The sequence below is a fragment of the Emydura macquarii genome, unplaced genomic scaffold (assembly GCF_026122565.2).
Source record: "Emydura macquarii macquarii isolate MOO-44397 ecotype Brisbane River unplaced genomic scaffold, CSIRO-AGI_Emac_v2 contig_2924, whole genome shotgun sequence".
Lineage (NCBI taxonomy): Eukaryota > Metazoa > Chordata > Testudines > Chelidae > Emydura > Emydura macquarii.
The window spans coordinates 1,652,800-1,672,306 of NW_027133061.1; the positions used below are offsets into that span (position 1 = coordinate 1,652,800).

At 54.1% G+C, this 19,507-nt stretch overlaps 1 protein-coding gene across 3 annotated transcripts; it reads right to left on the reverse strand.

The window, feature by feature from the left end:
• Positions 1-295: 295 nt before the first annotated feature.
• Positions 296-18,275, reverse strand: PAQR6 (progestin and adipoQ receptor family member 6). Of its 3 annotated transcripts, XM_067569438.1 has the most exons (8): positions 18,144-18,275; positions 12,068-12,281; positions 10,839-10,966; positions 9,189-9,394; positions 7,931-8,057; positions 4,278-4,374; positions 2,707-2,851; positions 296-1,948 (listed from the first exon to the last, which is right to left on the reverse strand). In XM_067569438.1, exons 2-8 carry the CDS (start codon positions 12,116-12,118, stop codon positions 1,677-1,679), a joined length of 1,026 nt encoding a protein of 341 aa, XP_067425539.1. In that variant the 5' UTR covers positions 12,119-12,281; positions 18,144-18,275; the 3' UTR covers positions 296-1,676. The 3 variants fall into 3 exon arrangements, with proteins under 3 accessions (XP_067425539.1, XP_067425540.1, XP_067425541.1); XM_067569439.1 differs by lacking the exons at positions 12,068-12,281; positions 18,144-18,275 and having other exon boundaries at positions 10,871-10,966; XM_067569440.1 differs by lacking the exons at positions 10,839-10,966; positions 12,068-12,281; positions 18,144-18,275 and adding an exon at positions 10,714-10,768.
• Between the last annotated feature and the right edge of the window lie 1,232 nt (positions 18,276-19,507).

A 19,507-nucleotide genomic window follows, 5' to 3' on the forward strand; every position in this document is an offset into this window, starting at 1 on the left:
TTATACTCAGAGCTGGAAGGAGGTTTTAAAATACACCGGAAACGTTGCAGGCCACGAAAGCTTAGACCTGCAGGAATGAAACGTGTTAGTCTTTGAAGTGCTACCAGACGCCTGCTGTTTTTAGTGATATAGGAAACGCCCCGCCCGAGTATTCGCTCTCTCTCTCGCACACACACACACACACACACACACACACACACACACACGCATGCTCTCACCCAGATGCAGGTTTCACGTCATCTAGCGTGAATCAAGCCTACTTCATCCCCTCCCCCCCCACCCCAATGAGCCTTGTTGCAAAAGACAAATGTTTGCCACGTTCCCCCTGCCCCGAAACCTCCTGGTCTAGGTTCCGTGTCAGCCCCTTCTGACTGCGAGACGAGGTCTGGGGCACGGTCAGCAGGGCAGGGCAGCCAGCTCTCCCGGGACCGATGGCACCGACCGCGCATCTCCTGCCATCGGCTGGTAAAAAAGTAACACGCGAGTTGAGGGCAGGCTGCCCCCTCCTGTTACCCCCTTTGCCGGTAGGATTCGCTGCCGAGATGGGCGGTTAGTAAGCAGAGGCGTTCTAGACCTACAGCGGGGAGATGCTTGGTGTATAAACTCAGGGGAGCCCAAACCACAGGCCCAGGGCTATGGCCAGCCCATGAAATTCACATCCACGGTCGCCCTGGCAGGAGCCTATGCAAACATCAGGGCCCTGTGGGTTGATCTTTTGTTAAGGAAAGGTTATGGGGCTATCTAGCAGCTTAGGTGGGCCTTCTGCTTTGCCTCTCATCCGAGGACCTCAAAGGGCTACGGGCAGGCTGGGTGAGTAGTATTAGCCCTGCTGACAAAGGGGGAAACTGAGGCACAGAGCCAGGCGTGACTTGTCCTCGGTTGCACACACAGTCAGTGCAAAAGTTGGGAACTGAACCCAGGTGTCCTGGCTGCCAGTCCACTGCTCTAGCCACTAGGACCAGGCTCCCTTCCAGAACTGAAAACAGAACCCAGGAGTCCTTGCTTTAGCCATAAAAATCATACTCCCCAGAGCTAGGAATAGAACCCAGGAGTCCTGCTAAAACCAGCAGCCACCAGTGTGCCCCTCAGTAGACTCAATCTGCCCTGGTACAGTTTGGATTCAAGCCATCCAAGGGCTGGAAGGTGACAGCATCAGCCCGGGGTGTGGTTCAGGGGATAAAGAGACAGGTGAAAACCCTGGATCATGCCCAGCTCCTCAAGTCAAATGGCTCCAAGTGTCTCTGGAGGCCTCCTATCACTGAGATATCGGTGACACGCCGGCAGCCCAACTCCGTGGTGTCACTGGGGAACAGCTGGGCCACTTTGCTCTGCGGTTCCAGGGGGTCCGAGCAGGAGTCAGGATGCCTGGATTCTTGTCCCAGCTCTAGGGGAGTATGGGCTAATGGTGAGAGCTGGCTTTAGGGTTTGATTTCAGCCCTAGGTGAGGGCAACCCCCAATTTAGGGAGCGTCCTTCAGGGAACCTTGTAACGAGGGCACGGTCCTTCCCGCCCGCAGCCATCCTGAGGTATGAGAGATGGAGTTCACCAGGCGCTGAGAAAACCATGCTAGGGGCAGGCAGGAGACCCGGGGCCCTTCTCCCGTCAGCCCCCTCTGCGCCCAGGAGCCGGGCCGTCCTCGCCCACACAGGCCACTGTCTCTGGGGGGCGGGCGGGCGTCACTGCTCCTTGGGCCGGCCCGCCTCGGGCACGGTGCTCTGCAGGATGGAGGAGCCGCCCGGCCAGCGCAGCAGGGCCACGGTGAAGCCCCCGATGATGAGCAGGTTTCCCAGCAGGGCCAGGCTCACGGTGCCGAAGGTGGCGGAGAAGGCAGGCGCCGGGGCCCGGGCGCTCAGCCAGGCCTGCCGCGAGCACGCGTCCGACAGGATGGCCTCCAGCTGGAAGTGGGTGCCCACCACGGCGCAGATGTGGAACAGCTGGTGGCTGTGCCCTGCCGAGAGAGCAGTTGGGGGGGGGGGGAGGAGGTGGTCATGCCCTGCTGTGGGTCACACTCAGTGGGGTGGGGAGGGGCAGACGGGAGGGGGAAGGGGCCTGGCTGGTGGGAGTGGGGTATGTGTGGGGTGCAGGAAAGGGGTGGGAGAAGAGGCTGAGCCGCTGGTGTGGGGTGAAAGGGTCTGGTGGGGGGCTTGGACCTAGGCTGGGGGGATGCCGTGAGAACACCCCTCCCCCTTTCCCAGGTGGCCCCAGGCTCTGCAGAGCCTTTCTGCACCAGTCCTGCCCCTCCCCGCCCCTGCCACTCCCTGGGGTTTGTCCCAGGGGTCACTAAGTGACAGGGCCGCTGGAGTCTGGAGTCACTCCAGATCTAGACAGTGGAGCAGGGGGGGATCCGGCACTGGGCATCCGAACCGGGCCACACCAAGGGAGCATGGCTGGGTCTGCAGCATCCAGCTGACCGGGGTGGCCGTGGGGGGGAGGATGAGGGGTCAGGCTCCTCGCCCTCCATGGGGGGGGGGGGGGCAGGTCACAGGCCTCCCGGGGTCCCCAGCGAGCAGCCAGGGACAGAATGGGGGAGCCAAGGCTGCAGGAGAGGCGACTCCATCACAGTGCGACACCCCCCGGCTGGCCACGGTTGACTGGCCTCGCAACGGGGCCTCGAGACACAGGGACGCGGCTCCCACAAATCCTGACCAGGGCCTGCGGGGGGTACAAGGACCGGGGTCCCCACTCCCCCCCCCCCCCCCCCCTTACCGATATAGTCAAAGCGCCCGGGCGCCAGGCGTTCCGGCAGGTGGGAGGCGAAGAGGAAGCCGGTGAGCAGGGCAAAGAAGAGGTGGTAGAAGTAACCCACGATGGCATCGTTCCAGGTGCAGTCCTCCCCGAAGCAGAACAGGAGCTGCAGGGCAAACGGGGGGTAGGAGAAACGGTTGCAGGGAAGACACATGGCCGCTGGAGGGACAGAGCTACCACCCGGAGCTTAGACATTTGCGATAGCGACAGAAGGGGTTTCCCCCGTCACCGTCCTTAATCCACCCCATGGAGAGGTGGCAGCTAGATGGACGGGAGAATTCTCCCAGCAGCCTCGCAGTGTGTCGACACCCGGGCTTAGGTCAGCTGAACGACATCTCTGGGGGTGTGACTTTGCCACGCCGCTGAGCGACGTAGCTCCATCAACCCCAGTTTTAGGTACAGAACAGGCCTAGGTGCGGGTTACAGCTGCAGATCTCTATGAGTATCCCCCACCCCTGCATCTCCCCTCGCTGTTGTATTCAGCCCACCAAACCCACGCCCTCTGCAGCATCACCAGCGCCTGCTAGGGCCAGGCAGGGCCCTAGCATAAATTTTTCGGGCCCAGTACAAACTCGTAACACGGGCCCCCTCCCACACACATACCCATGGGAGTTGCAGCCTGGGCCAGGCCCCCTCAGGGCCCCGGTAAAGTGTACCGTGGGGGCCCTGGTGCCAGGAGCAAATTAAAAGCACGATCCATTCCTCTCTGGTGACACTGAGTCACATCCCGCATTGCTGAGGAAAACAAGCCAGGGGAGTGTTCCCATTATCCACCCTATTACTGTTTGCATCCTTGGCCATAGCACTGCAGGAGGCAGTAAAGAGACACTCACTTCTGAAACGAATGCGACTCTCCTCAGTGGAAATGCCCTCTTCTGGGTTCCGAACCCCCTTAAGTGACTAGAACCACCCTGAGTCCATGCCTGGCTCTCCCACAGACTCCCAGTGGGGCCTGGGACAACATTTTCAACAACACTTTGCAATTTGGGCCTCCCCCGACACCACAACGCAAGACATCTCAAAGGGTCGGATTTGCAGACAGTACTGAGCCCCTGCTCTTAGAAACGCAGGATCCTCACAAGTGTGTCATGGGCACATCCAGAAGTCCCTGTTATGATTAGTATGGGGGGGGGGGTTGCATCTAGGAGCCCCTGTCCAGGACCAGCACCCTCTGGTGCTAGGCGCTGTACAGATGCAGAACAAAAAGACACCCTGCCCCAAAGAGCAAACGAAGGAAATCTAGTCTCTTTTGGAAAAAATTTGGCCTTAAATCACGCTGTGCCTCAATTTGCCCACCTGTAAAATGGGGAGAATAATGCTTCCTTTTCCCCACCCTTTGTCTTTTGAGGGTAAGCTCTATGGGGGTAGTGGCTTTGCAACACCCACCACAACTGGGACCAGCCTCAGCTGAGGTCTCAAGGCACCATTGGCGTATGGAAATAAGGTCTTTGCATCAAGGGCTGTATCTTTATAAGTTTCCCTACAGAGCCGCGGGCACCGGAGTCCCACCCTTGCTTCTGAAACTGACTTACCCTATAAAACAGCGGGATATTGTCATAGACGAAGGGATACACAAAGGCCGTTGTCCGTAAAATCTTGCTCAGCCGGGGACATTCCAGTTCCGGGAAACTGGGAATCATAAAGGGAGAGGTCAGGATTAAGAGCTACACAGTCACTAAGGGCTGCCCATAAGCCTTAGTAAATTCAGTTCTGGGAGGGATGCTGGCTGTACCGAAACCAGATCAAATCTTCCCGATGCCTTGGTATGTTAGAGCAGATTATTACAGCAGTGATCACAAGTAGATTACTACAAATGCACCATCACACACGGAAGCTGGGATTGATTTTCAAAGGAGGCTAAGGTCTTGTCTACACAGAGAACTTGACTGGAATAGGAATTGCAGACGAAGCTTTTCCGCAATAGTTCCCAGGTGGGCGCTCTATTCCAGTCCAAACGTGATTTTATTCTGGAATAATGACTCTGCTTTGGGAACACGCTAATTATTCTGTAGCAAAAAGTGTCTTTTATTCCAGATTGCTGTGTGGACATTTTAAACTGTTCTGGAATGGCTACTGCCTTATAGCTCATTCTGCAATAGCTGTTCTGGTCAGGGTCCCTCACAGCCACAGAGACCAAGCCCCTTTAAATTGAGCGCCTAACTCCCTTAGAGTCACCTTTGAAAATCCAAGCTTGAACGCTCAGGAGCAGAGAGCAGGATGAAATTCATGTTAGACTGAAATGTTAATTTACTGTTTGCAATTCAGGCAGCTTAGAAAATGCACAGACTGGTCAGTGCCGGTTTTTTTGTTCCTAGTGAGTTTCACACAAAGATGCATTTGCAAGCCAGACAGGGGAATTTTGTTTCTAGCCAATTTCCCTTTCCAGGTCTCATGCACAAGAAGGCCACCAGGGAATTTGATCGGAGGTATAGAAGGAAACATTTAGCATCGCTTTTAATGGTTTGTAAAAATTGGGTGGGTTTTTTGTTGTTTTTTAAACATAAAAAACCTAATGAAGGAAGTCAAAGACAACTTGCCAGCGTCCCATTCATTGTGATTATTATAATCCCTTCAGCTAATCAAATCCAGAAAGTTGCTTGATTTTCTCTCCCTTCCTCCCCTGGAAGTAAGAGCTAGGAGTCTGATTACAACTGAAATCTGCACCGAGCATGTTGTGAAAATAAGTCACAATTGTTGCCAAGTCTGGCTGCATCCTTGTATAACAGCAATCGGACGCCAGTCCCGATCCTTTCTGTTTCAAGTTACGGTGGAAAATATGCTTGTAAAAAAAGAAATTGCAATTCTATTCTGGAAAGTTACAAGGTCAAAACTCCTTTCTCAGCAGATCTGTGTGTATGCAGTGTTGTTTCTGCCAGCGTCAGTGGCAAAAATAAGTTTTTGCTGTTCTGTACTCCTGCTATCGCTCTGTAGAGCACCATGAGCCCTGCAGAGCCAGCGGGATTTTATTCCTCATTGGGCAGCGGCAGAATTGCTTACTAGCTCCAATCAGCTATACAAACCCACTGAAGGCAATAGAACCGCGTAAGTTCCTGATGGCACAACATGGGCCTGCAAGATCTTGGTTATTAATGACAATCCATGGAAAGGAGAAGAACCCGCCTCAGATCCAGGCTGAGTTTTGCTAGGCAGGAAGCTTGAACAACAAATAAAAACCAGATTTGATCTGGAGTAACTGAGAGGCAAGAAACCGCAGCTCAACACAGGACCATTTGTAGAAAGTCACATTTCAGAGTAGAACCTCGCTTTGAAATTAAAACCACTTCATTTCGCAGCTTTGGGACTGAGGCCCAGTGACCTGAAGGAAGCAGCAGCTGCTCTGTTCAATTTCAAGAGCTGACCAGCATCAGGGAAAGATTAAGAAGAGAGCTTGACGAGGCGGTTCCTAGGAAAGCAAGAGAACTTCCACGTGCAGTAATTAACAACACGTCCCTCCAGAGCCTGGAGCAGGAGGGACATTGACCTGCCGGCTTCTTGTGCTATCAAGCTGGAGCAGTTTCTACTTGGAAGGCTGTCATTAGCTGGAGGCCCAGAAATGTCACCGGAACCTATTTATTTCCACACCCCCCGGGCTGCTTGGCTCATGGCAGGTGGCACTGAATGAGAACGCTTGGCCTCTCTCCCTGCTGCTTTCCAGCTGTGGATCTCACAGTGCTTCACACGTGCACCCGGGCAACGTTTTCAGACGTCGCCGGGTGCCCAGCTCGAGACGCCCTGGGGCTGTGATTTCCGACAGCTCCCAGGAATGGCGGCTGGGACTTGGGGTGCCCAAGGCTTCTGGAAATCAGGCCCAAGTTTGGGTGTCTGAAGCCAGTGGCCACTTTTTGAAAATCTTGGCTATTAAATTCTCTCCCCACCCCCCCTCAGCAGGGTATGCAGTGTTATTTATTCATCTACACTGCATCGTGCACCCACATCTGTGGGACCCAAGCCCATGTTTATGCATGCACACTGCAATGTACCCCAGGTTTACAATTGCTGGACCCGGGTCTCCCAGCTGCGCTAATGCAGCAATCCCGTGCTACGCCGACGTTCTGCGCTGGGTCTGCGGCTTGAGCTCCATCCACATGGCAAAAACGCGGGCAGGGTTTGGACCCATGGCACAGACTCGCGCTGGCTCTGATCCACCCTTACAGCAGGGTCTGGGGACCCGAGTCCTGAGTGCTAGCTGAGCCGCGGCAACCGGATTTGTGTGTGGATGGAATGAGGGCTTGGGGGCTCAAACCTGACTCAGAGCCAGGGCTTAGCGTGCAGTGTAGACGGAGCCATGGCTGGGAGATGGGGGAGGCTGAAGTGATCCCAAAGTCAGGCAGAGATACAGCAGGGAACAGAACCCAGGAGTCCAGGCCAGACTCCCTGTCTATTGTTCTTACTACTAGATGTCAATTCTCATGCTACCTGGGAACTGGTTCCCTTTAAAGGCTGAACGGCTCTGACTCTACACAGGGATTTGTTAGGTCACTACTGGAAATAAAGGCACCTGCTTTCAATAGAACAGATGCTACAATGGGCTAGGATTCTGCCCTCTGCCTGAAGCAACTCGAGTGAAATCAGCCACGGCAGGAGACCCAGTGCCCAGTCTCTGACCGTGGACGACCTGACGAAGAGCTCTGTGTAAGCGGGAGAGAACGTCTCTCTCACCAACAGAAGTTGGTCCAATAACAGATTTTACCTCACCCACCTTGTCTCTCGATGGACAGAACCAGATGTGGATAATTATGGACTAACGTGCCCATCACAGGGGAAGTTTCTTCCAGCCCCTTGTCAGCTAGAGGTTGGCTTATGCCCAAAGCAGGAAGGTTGACACCTCTTGTCCATTGTTTTTATCCTATGTAACGTAACCATGGATGGTTCTCTTGGCTTCAGTGGCATCTTGTGGCAAGGAGTTCCGCAGGCTAACTCTGCACTGCATTCAAAGCAACTTGTGAAATTACGCACGAGTCTCACTCAACGCAGCCCCTTCTGAAATCAACAAGGGTTGCACGGGTGTTAAGTGCTGGAATAATTTGCTTCACAAGCTAATAGGACAGATCTGCTGACTGGCTGGGGTGTTAGTGTATTATGTATAAAGAAACAGATGCAAGGAGGTTTTGCAGAGCAGAGAAATGGATAACGCCCTGATATTTTTGCATAATACGTTCTTGGTACTGCATAGATCCTTACATACCGGGAGTAACAAGACAGACTGGTGCAGATAAATGAGTTAAAAGCAGCCATTGGTACAAAGTAATGGTGTAAAGTGCTGTTAACCCAACGGTCTGGCATCGCATAGGCTCCATATGTGAAAGCACAGCCTATAACACAAACACACTACGTTACGGGAGGGCATTGATAGAGACTCCAGGTCACATTCTGCTAGTCGCTTTCGCTTAGCAGCAGGGAAACCAGCTGGAGGCCATCGGTGAACTTTATGAACCCACCTTTGGGAGCTTGCTAGAGATGGGTGGAGTTTTTCCAACTGAAACATCTTTTTTGTCCAAAAAAAAAAAGTGGATTCGGTGACACCCAAACAGTCCAACCTATTCATGCCAATTTTGTTGAATTGTTTCGGTTGGAAAAAAGCTCCCAAAACACAATCAAAGTTTCATTTCAGTATTTTCTGAAACGAAACATTTCCATTGGCAATGACTTATTTCAAAATGTGACTTCCATTTTTAGTTTGGTGTTTTTTTGAAACGTTAAAAATAATGCTCAACACCAGAACAAAATGGGCCATTTGGGGCTGAATTAAATGCTTCATTCAACCCCGAGTGGAATGTTTTGGATTTTCTGATTCACTGAGAGTTCTGGGTTTTTTTATTTTTTGTAATTATTTTTCAGAATTGCCAGTGAACCAAAAAAACCCAAAAACCTGTTATTTGCCTGCTCTAGACTTCAGGGTGTTGGCAAAACCGAGTCCGGAGAGCACGCACTCCACGAACTGAACCTGACCAATTGTTCGGGGGAAACGAAGGAGGCGTTAGGGTACAACACGGAGAAGTCAGACTGCCACTGGCAGATCAATCTGGGAAGCAAATTCCAGAGCCCAGGGCGGTGTTTGAGCGTGAAGGTATCTGAAAGGGGAGGCGGCTGGGCGTGCATTTCTCACTGTGGCGAGATTTACTAACCACGGGCAGATCTCCCGTGGGTGTAAGTGGGTGTCACTTGAAGTTGGGGGGCTCTGTGGATTTCCAGCAGCCAAGGGTGTGGCCTGGAGAGATACCCCACATGCAGAGGTTGACCCAGAAGGAAAAAACTACTCCCAAAGGATGTTAAACAGCCGCCCCGGACCCCAGCCTGTTAGATCCACGTGACAAGGGCATCCGGATTCCAGAGCTGAATTCGGTGGCTCGAGCCCCTCGCTATATACAAGCCCAGACACCCTCCGCCTCGTCTCTAACCCGCCCCCCCACTGGCCGCCTGCCACACGGGAGTGTTGGACTTACCCAGGCTGTAGAGGCTCAGGGCGCCATAGTCAAAGAAGTAGCAGATGTGGCGGGCGTGGGTGGACATGGTGCTGAAGGTGTGGGCACAGCTGGAGGTGAAGGGGTACAGGCAGACCAGCAACATGTAGACGAGGAAAGGCCAGTTGTAGGCGTCTCTGCAGAAATCCAGGGAGTAGGAGAGCACCAGGAACCGCCACACGAAATACCTGCGGGGTCAACGGGCACAAAGGGGGTTGGTGCGTCACAGAGCGTTGAGCGCCGCCAGGCTGCCACGGTTCTCGCGGCGCCCTAATGGGGTCTCGCCAGCTTCCCCCACCCACTGCGATTAGGGAGCTGGGAGCCAGAGCTCTGCTCGCACTCAGCTGCACGGTCACGTCAGGTCCCACGAGGCAAAAGGGAGGCAGAGAGAGAGATGAAGAGAACAGACCAGACCTCAGGATGTCTGACTGCCCATGCACCCTGCTTTAGACACCCTTACCTCCTAGCCCCAGGAGGCCTGATTCCCAGGGCCCTGTCCCAGCACTAGGCCCTTACTCTTTCTGAGATCTGGGAACGGAACCAGAAGTCCTGACTCTGGCTGCCCTGCTCTACTCACTAGACATCACTCCCTCGGGGTATGTCTACCCAGCAACTAGACGCCCGCGGCTGGCCCGTGCCAGCCAACTGGGGCGTGCGGGCCTCGGGCTGTGGGACTGTGTCATTGCAGTGTAGATGTCCGGGCTCAGACTTGAACGCGGGCTCTAGGACCCTGCGGGGTCCCCCTCGGCCACCCCGCTTCCATTGGCGGAACTGAGTTCCCCGAAGAGTTAACAGCTGCCTGGGGCCCCAGCTGGGAAGAGCAGCAGGCACAAGAGGAAGAGCTGGGGGCAAACAGCCAACTGGTTTGAAGACGAGCTTGATCAGTTTCTTCCCGGGATGATATACTGGGGCAGCCTGCAATAGCCCGGAATGGACTCGATGAGGTCCCAGGAGGTCCCTTTCAGGCCTGCCTCCTACATAATAACGTGCGAGGCAGTGCACGCTTTGGGCTGGTATCTGGGCAATAGATTGGCACCCCAATACCGCAGCAGTAAAGGGCAGGGAGTGGAGCTGGGTGGTTCTCCCCCTTTCCCCCCAACTCCTCATGAAAGTTCAAGAGATCAAAGAATTTTTCCATTCTGAAGCAGGACGAGAAGTAAAAAAATAATTCAAACAAGATTTGGGTCGAGTCAATGGAAACGTTTTGTTCCGGTGAGTTTGACGTGTGGGGTTTTGATTGACGGGTTTGGGGTTGGGGTTTTTTTTTTATAATTGGCTTTACATTTCTAAACAAACAGCCACTTTGCTCCAGAAAACCCAAAGAGTTTTGGTTAGAAGATGCTGAAACAAAACCTTGCAGCAGTTCTCAAAGAAAGGGTTTTGTGAGTTAAAAAAAAAAAAATCCATTGCAGCGCCCCCCTCCCCCCCACCGCCCGCCCCCCCCATGAAGAGGATCGACCCATCGGCATTTTCCAACAGAGAAATGTTTAGCTCAAAGATTCCCCACCAGCTCACGTGGGCATCTCCATCGAACAAGCCCCCAGGAACCCACGCCCGCCCCCAGGCAGGACGGGTACCGCCCCATTGCAGAGAAGTCACTCTTCATGCAGTGCAGCCCAACCCGTCACTGACCAGGTCGGGAGGAAGTGAGTCCAGATATTTACAGTCTCGTTGGTCATTTGGAAGGAGCTGAGGATGCAGTCCAAGGCAGAGCTCTTTGGGTGGCGGTAGCCCGATATGATGCCATCCTCCCAGAAGATCTGCCAGGAGAGAAAAGCCGCACAGGGTCAGAGGGAACCACAAGGAGACGTTATTTCATTCCTTAGTGAGTGAAATCAGCACTGGGACGTCCCTATATAGCATTGCCAATGCTTTCCACAGGGGGGGCAGTATCATTACCCCCATTGTACATATGGGGAAACTGAGGCACGGAGCGGAGCAGTGACTTGCCCCAGGTCATCCAGCAGGTCAGTGGCAGAGCTGGGAAGAGAACCCAGATCTCCCGCTGACTAGTGCGGAGTCCTATCCGCTGCCCTCGCAGCATGGGGGTGTTTTGCCACTGAATTTGATCAGGAGCAGGATCGGGGGGACCCCTCTCTTTCCAGGGAGGATTTTCCACATGGGCTCCCATCACCGGGAGCACCCGTTGGAGGAGAGAAGCGGGGCAGCAATCAGCCCTGGACTCACGGGGCAGCATGGGAGAGGCAGGGCTGGGATTCCGGGAACAGAGCCTGAACTTATGTTCACTGTTGAGAAAGTTCAGCCGGGATCAGAGAGCCTGACCTGCCACCCACCCAGCCTCTTCTCACCAGCGTCATTCCACTCACTGCTGTTTAGGCTGGGGGGAAAGTTGCTAAACCGAGTGCCCTACAGAGACCGGATCCCAAAGAACAGTGGGCCAGATCCTCCACTGGTGTAAAACAGGGTCTACTCTGACACCAGCTGTGGGTTGGACCCGGTGACTCCAATGGATCTGGGTGGATTTGCACCCGCTGGGGAGAAGAGCCAGATTCATTGTGTCCTCTGCATTCAGAGCCAGGAGACTGGGAGGAGGCAGCAATGTCAAAACCGCCACACTGGCCAAATAACTAAACCAATGGACCAAAGACCCATGTTGTAATATCGGGTTCACTTGCAATATGTTATTTAGCCACTAGATGGCGCCATATGCTGGAGTGAGTTCCAGGTGCGGATGGGGTGCCTGGTCAACAAAGGAGACAAAGCTGGGACTCGATGTGTGTGGAACACGGCACCAATTTGACCCTCTTTGCAATATGTTATTTCTAATATCCTGCTTAATGGCAGGCTGGGATTGCACAGAGCAAGACACATGATCTGGGGTGAAGTGAGGCAATACTCACACGAGGTACTTGGTGAACCCTGAATATCTGAGGCAACTTTATCGTCAGCATTTTAGGTCAGATGAGGGAGGGAACAAATAAACATTAACGATGCAGGCGGCTCGACCTTCAGGAGAGCAGAAATGAAGCCCTCAAAGCCTCAAACTCTCCTGGCTGGCTTCGCTCCTCTAGCCTCTGGCTAGAGGTGTCTTTGCAAGGGTCGAACATTTGTGTCCTGGAAAGACATTGCAAATAAAGGGGAGAGAAAGCAAAATAACGATCATTGCACAGCAACACAAAGGGAATATACAGACAGCTCTCGCCTGGACTTGTGAACTGGGGCTCAGCATGTCCCAGGCACGCCCCAGACATAGAGGAAGGAGCAGCCCCTGCCTGAAGCGTTTACAGGCCAAAAGATCTCACAAGCAGGAGAGAACCCTAGGTACATGGAAGTTGTTAGTGCTTGTATTTTTCAGCCCAAGGGTTCCAAAATCATGAGGCAGGTGCCCCCAAAAATCACTGGATTGGCATAGAAAAGTCACGAGATTTCAAAAAGCAGCGTTGACGTGGGGTTTGTTGCTGAGCATCGAGGATGCTCTTGCTTCATGATGCTAAGCTCTTCTGTTAGAGCCCTTGGCACCAGACCATGCCCCAGCTGCTAAAGGAGCCAGCTCCCATGCTGACTAACCGTAGACGACTGGTTCAGCCTAGGCATGGCGGGCAACATACGCATCTCTGCTCCTTTTCTCCAGCTACTCATCTTGATGGCAGGTGTTTGAACTAAGAAGGGAGCTGGTGTTGAGCCCGGAACCCACAACCCCTGCTCTCAGTTTTGGTAATGTGGTCCAGGGGTTAGAGCAAGGAGCTGGGCATCAGGGCTAACTGACTCCGGGAAGCTGTGCTTCCTAGTGGTTAAAGCAGCAGACTGGGAGTAAAGGCTCCGGGGTTCTAGTCTATCTGCACAGCCTTGGACAGGACACCGTGGTGCAGGTTTTTATTTAGTCCTTGCGCTGGTCACATTTTCAAGGCCTAACTGAGTTAGGAACTGAGGTCTGAGGAGCCTAAATCCCATTCACTTTCAATGAGACTTCGGCGCCTAACTCGGTTCGGGTCTGCAGCGTGAGCAGAGCAAAGCCTAAATACCTTTAAAAAAAAATCTGGGCCTGTGGCCTGCTGCGCTTCACCCCTGTCCGTAAACCAGGGATGATTCATACTGGCATTGCAGTAGCACTGAGGAGAACTAGTCACGGACCAGGACCCCAGGGTGCTAGGTGCTGTACAGACAGAGAACGCAGACAGCTCCTGCCTCAAGGGCTGTACCATCAAAGTACCAAACAAGCGACAGATGGGCAGAGAGAGAGGATTGGGACCATCCCCTCTTTTGCCTGCCGTGTCTATTTAAGCTGCAGGCGTTTTGGGGCAAGGACTGTCTCACTCTGTGTGTCTGTGCAGCTCCTGGCATGATGGGGCCCTGACCTCAGCTGGGGCCTCGAGGTGCCACAGGCCGTCACAGATCACAATGGCCTCGGGGAAGACATCGCCTCATTCTTCCTCGGATCTCACTGGCCACCAGACACTGGATGATCAAGTGAGCTCAACGTCTATGAGCCGCCGAAACGGACAGACGTTAGAAATCAATGGCGCCTTGTTTTGGCTCGAGTTCCCCTGGCTCCCCCAAGGCGGGCATGGCCCTCTCCTGCCGAAAGAACAACAGCAAAAAATGCATCTCCCCCCTCCCTCTTTCCCTACTAGAAATCAATCCCCCTTTGTCAGTGTCACACAAGGCTTCCCTTGAATGCCAGCCATCACGTGACTCCCACAGGGCCAGGGGCAGCAGAAGTTAGCTGCAGTGAGTTCGAACAGAGGGAGAAAGTTGGAAAGATCCGATTTGCTGGAACAGCTGGACTTGGACAAGATAATCAGAGTCGAATTCCCCTCCAGCTCTAAACACCCCCCCAGCGGGACTGGGATCTGGCTCCAGATCAGCTTCCGGCTGTTTGCTCAGCATTCAAGGCCGTGGCTGTGCGAAGCTGCAGCAGATATGGTCCAAGATGACAGGCACGACATTTCCCTCCCCTCTCCCCAACCCGGAGCGTACCAGCCTGTACCTACTGCTGCGGCGGCTCGACCCATCCATCAAATCAACTCCCAGATCTCAATTGCTGCACGTCCCTTTGCACAGCGTTAGCCAACCGAGAGGCCATTTGGGGGATAGGAGGAAAGGGAGGGCGGAGCCAGATTTGAAAGATGCAACAGCTTGAACATTTGCCCTGAACGTTGTTATTTGCATCAAGACAGTGCCTAAAAGCCTTCGTCCTGGACTGGGACCCATGGTGCAGGGCGCTGTACGACCAGCGAATAAAAGAAGACAGTCCCTGCCCCAGAGAACTTCCAGTGTAAGGAAGAAAGACAAGAGATGGAGGCGGACAGGAGAAAGTCTTGGTCGACATGCTAGGCAGCTGTCTCGGCCCACCAAGGCCTAACCGCAGTCAACTTTTCTGTAGGCGTCCCAGCCAAGGAGCATTGTAACCGTCCAAGTTCAATACAGCCCCAACGGCTTCCTGGGCCATTTCCCTCCCATGGCTGTTAATCAGGAGTTAGCAGCAGCAGCTGGATCAGAGCATCTTACATTAGATATTAGGGACCTAGGAGCCTCTTGTCCCTCCCACCACGTGCAAGCTTATTACTGCAGTCTGGGCTCCAGGGTTTCTTCTCCACCAGGGAGGTCCCACTGCTTCCCCTTGCCACGGGATACCACAGTCTGACTGGCCCTGCCACGAACTCCGTCTCCCTCAGCGTTCAGCCCACCGCGTGGTCTCAGTTTCTAGTTTAAGTGGCCTCCATTATGGCAGCATCTGAGCACCTGGCAATCTTTCGATGTGTTTATCCCCACAACCCCTCTGAGAGGTAGGGCAGGGCTGCTCGCCCCAATGGGGAGCTGAGCATTGAGAGGCCTAAGAGACGCACCCAAGATCACACAGGGGAGTCTGTGGCAGAGCTGGGAATAAAACCCAGGATTCCTGAATCCCAGGCAAGTGCTCTAACCAATAGGCCATCCTGCCGTCCCTAAGGACATTGGAAGCAGCTGGGTTGTAGGGTGTAAGGAGCCGAGTGACGCGGGCCCATGTGCACTGGACCACAGCACCCACCCCGCTCACGTGCCATCAGAAGGGGGAAGATTGTAAAGAATCTTTTCAACCAATTCCTTCAGACAGGGGGCCCGTCCAGCTTCCTCTCCATCCCTGACTGGGTCCCTCCCACCCCAGACACTCACAACAGCCTCCCGGCTCACCTCTTTCCCTGTGGCTGTGAGGATAAAACCCTTCGATGACGGTCACGTGCCCAGATTCTGTGCTGATGAGGGCCACAGAACCCAGCCAGACAGCAGCGGAGGCCAGTGGCAGGGTGTGTGTTTCTGCCAGCGGCAGCATAATTCACCAGCTTCTGAAACGATTCTTGGCTGGAGGGTTTCTTGGGTGGAAATGCATCAGACAAGCTCTGCGATGCAGAGGCCGGGCAGTCAGGGGCTTCGAGAAGTGCGATACGCTGCCTACCCTAGGTAATTAGGACTCCCGCCGCTGCGGGAACTAACTGAACACCTCAGATTCTTTTAATCAGTTTAGCCTCACAAAAAGCTGCATCAGGCTCCTTTTACAGGGGGGGACTGAGGCAGTGAGCGATGAAGGCCCAGAACCTGAAAGGGAAACAGACTTTGGAGCTGGGCCTGATTTGCCTGAAGTCATGCAGGGAGCCAGGAATCAAACCGAGAGCTTAGCTCTGTATCCTAGGGTTTTATGCTGCTGCCCAGCACCAGAGAATCTGGGCGCCTGCCATATAAAATCCGTAGCCAAGTCCCTAGCAGACTTCATGGAGCCTCTGGCACCCTAAGCCAGTGCTACACCCCATGACACCCCCTTCCTACCCTCAGCACCACAGGAACTCTGAGCATGTGTCCTCCTTTGTACACAGTTTCTGACTGAGGGGCACGATGCTCCTTGCAGATGGGGAAACAGAGGCACAGAATTTGCATGACAGCAGACGCTAACCTACCTCCAGTTCCCCAGTCCTGATGGTTTAGGAGGAGAGAAGCTGCAGGATAGATTTTCAAATTGGAACATGAAGCCTTATCAAGTGTCTTCTCCGAAGCGGACGCACCTGAACACTTAGCGGCTTTCCACATTCAAAAGCACTTTACGATCATTAGCAAATTAAATCCCACCCTGCCCACACAGCTCTGCCAGGCAGTACGACCGCCTGGCACTTACCCGGGCTAGTTCTTTACCGTCCGAGCGCTCCACAGACATCAAACCGCTAAAGCCTCCTGAAATCTAAAGGGAGTGGCGGGGTCCCCATTTTACAGATGAGATGGCGGTAAAGAGAGGGGAGAGCCCAGTGAGCCACTGGCAGAGCGAGGAAGAGAACCCAGGAGTCCTGACTCAGTGTCCCCTTGGCGTTAACTGCTCTTGTTCATTCATATGTCAGTAGCACATAGGAGCCCGGGGTGCTAGGCGCTGCACGAATACAGAACAAAGACAGTCCCTGCCCCCAAACACTGACATTCTAAGTAAGCCCATTGACCAGGCCCCCGTTGTGCTGGGTGCTCTAGAGACAGACAGACAGACACCCCACCATCTAAGCAGACAGGACAAAGGGGGGGAGAAGGGAAATGCAGTTATCCCTTTTTCACAGGAGATGAGAGGCCCAAGGTGACTTGTTCAAGGTCACAGGGGGAGCCGGTGAGAGAGCCGGGGCTTGCAGCCAGGGCTGGACCTAGACTCGGGTTTGGGTTCGAGGCCTCCCCCACCCAGGCTGGTGGATCAGAAGGTAACAACTGCCAGTGAGCTGGGCTGGACTAAGACTAACGGCTATTCGGGCCCCTGCAGAAAGGACTAAAACTCCAGCAACCCTGTTGTTAACCACCCTGGGTCAGATCCACTGCCTAGGTGGAGGGGCATGAGCATTGTAAAGTGGGTGCCAGCTTGGGACTCAGGCCACCCGGGTTCAAGTCCCTGCTCTGCCACAGACTCCTTGTGTGGCCTTGGGCAAGTCACTTAGTCTCTGCCCCGCAGCTCCTGCCATGGCACACCTTCACTGTGAGGGCACCCCCTTGTGCCTGGACATGGTGTTGCAGGTAACTTCGCTTCCTCGACCCGCTGGTGGTCTGCCTCTCCCCTGGCCTGACCCTCCAGCCAGCTCACTTAAAAGTTCAATCCCCTTCTGGGGTAACAAAAGGTCCAGTAAATCTCTAAACTGAGAACTCCTCTCCCTGTTCCCTCCCCTTGCGCTACCCAGGAGTTCAGCTTCTTAGCCCCTAGTCCCAGGCCCTAGAGAGTTTCTCCTAGGCGGCTTCTTCCAAGCAGGTTCCCCCCCCGCCCCACTCTGGCAGCTTCCTTCAGGGATCCCCCTGCTCCTTTCAGGGCCCCTCCACTGGAGTCCAATCCGCTCCCCAGGGGGTCGCTTTCTGCCTCCTCTCTGGCCTGGGTCTCTGCCTGGCCTGAGTTCACAGCGCCGTATGAGTAGCCTCCCCCCGACGCAGATGGGAGCCGTCTTTGTATTTAAATCTCCTTCCCATCCAGGTAGGGCCACTCGTGCGAGGAAGAGCTGCTAGTCCACAGGCCTGGCTGAGCCCCGCTTGCCTCAATGGGCCAGTCAGCCTGTCCAAGCGGGATCCACGCAAGCAGGTTGTGAGGATAAATCAATTAAAAATCACATGGCTCTGTTTCTACAGTAACTGGGGCAGACAAGTACCATAGGTGGCTTGACTTCAGCGTAACTATGCCGGTTTACACCAGCGAGGATCTGATCCCTGGTCACAGATGGGGAAACTGAGGCACAGAGTTTGGTTGGGGGGTGTGGAGAGACACAGCAAATCAGAAACAGAACCCAGGAGGCCTATCCTCCAAATATCTCATTTGGAGATGATCCCCATGCAGCAATCAACAGGCTGATGGCTCCCTCTGTGATTTCCTCCCGGCCCAACAGAAATCTTGCCACACGGTACATTAACACGAAAGGAGGGGGGATCACCCATCTGGTGATAACCCTACAGGTAATGGGGGAGGGAACCCAAAGCCGGAGAGCAGAAGAAATGCCAAACCTGGTCTGGAGCTTGCAGAAGGGGGATCTCCCAGCAATTGCTACCGCTTCATAGCATCCGCTTGGCGCTCCCAGCAAGCTGCGTCGGAAGGGGCCCTCCTAGTTTTTCCACTGTTGTGTTTTTTCCCTTTTCTTTTTTTAAGCTACATTCCTTGGCAGAGCGGGTGGAAAACAGCCAAGAGCTCCCTCCCCTGACAGCTCCAGCCTATTGGCGGAGGGGGAAGAAAGGGCCTCTTTACAGACACTGGAATCAGGAGACAGCGGAGTCGATAAAAAGGAGCTTTTGTGCTAGAAATATCCCATTATTCTCCCCCCCACCTCCCCACCTCTTTATGTTTTAGTCTTAAAACATCTGCCGCAGAGACTCCAGAGCTCCTTCCATTCTTGGGATACTCCCGCCAGCTAAGAACTTCAGCCTGCAGCGTAAAAACGCGCCATGCCTAGCTCTGTTCTCGACTCCTGGGCCACCTTCCATCCGGCGTACAGGGGCACAGCTCACCAGCGGGGCATAATTGTAAAGACTGTCATGTTAGCTGTGCACAGGCAGCCCGGCACCTCGGCGCAAGAGATTCTGGGTGGCCCCTGGCTGCGTTAAAAACAAACCCGGAAAAGACGGAGCCTTTCTCGAGATCCCCGAATCCAAAGCGGGACCTCAGCGGGCCCAGCGCTTCAAGAGCGTTTGCCCTGATGGATTTCTGAAGCGCTTTGCAGACAGGGCTGTGACATTAACCGTAACAGGCTCAATGTTACCTTGCGCCCCCTCCCCCCCATTTATAAAGGGATCTCGGCCCCTGTGACATAGCTGGCTAGAAATGTGTCAGTAAAAGGGATCCCAGACAGACACCCTGACCTGGTAGACTCTAGGAATAGATTAACCCTTTATTAAACCTCTGCAAACTATTGATCAAGCTGCCTTTAGTATAAAGGGTCACCCTTTAGCCCAGCTGGCATGGGCACGGGACGGAGATGCAGATGGAGTTCACAGGGGGAAGGTGCTGTAGTGACCTGTGCTAGAGACCAGTCATAGCTCAGGCCCTTCAGAATTCGCTAGAAGAAAGTCACCTGCGGGGAGATTCACGGTCAGAGATGACAGCAAATTGGGAGGCGTTGTATGCCCAAGTGAGGACAAAGAAACAGCCCAGGAAGATCCAGGGTACAATTATTAGTGACTTTCATTTAGACTACGCAGGGCGTCTCTCCATCGCGAGTTACTGTGCGGCAAGCCGGGGTGGGACTCGAGAGTGCACCAGTTTTCTGTGCAATAACGGGCGGCGTGGTGGTGCAGGCTGCCCTGCGGTGAAAGTCCCCCCCCCCCACCTTTCCAAAAGCACGGCCCCACAGGTGCTCAGGTACTATGGTCATGAG

Coding starts and splice junctions, on each gene's coding strand:
- PAQR6 (XM_067569438.1), bottom strand. CDS start 12,118: ATGCTGACGATAAAGTTGCCTCAGATATTCAGGGTTCACCAAGTACCT. Junction 10,967..12,067: donor GGGTTCACCAAGTACCTCGT/GTGAGTATTGCC, acceptor CTCTCCTGGCAG/ATCTTCTGGGAGGATGGCAT. Junction 2,852..4,277: donor ATATCCCGCTGTTTTATAGG/GTAAGTCAGTTT, acceptor TTTGCCCTGCAG/CTCCTGTTCTGCTTCGGGGA.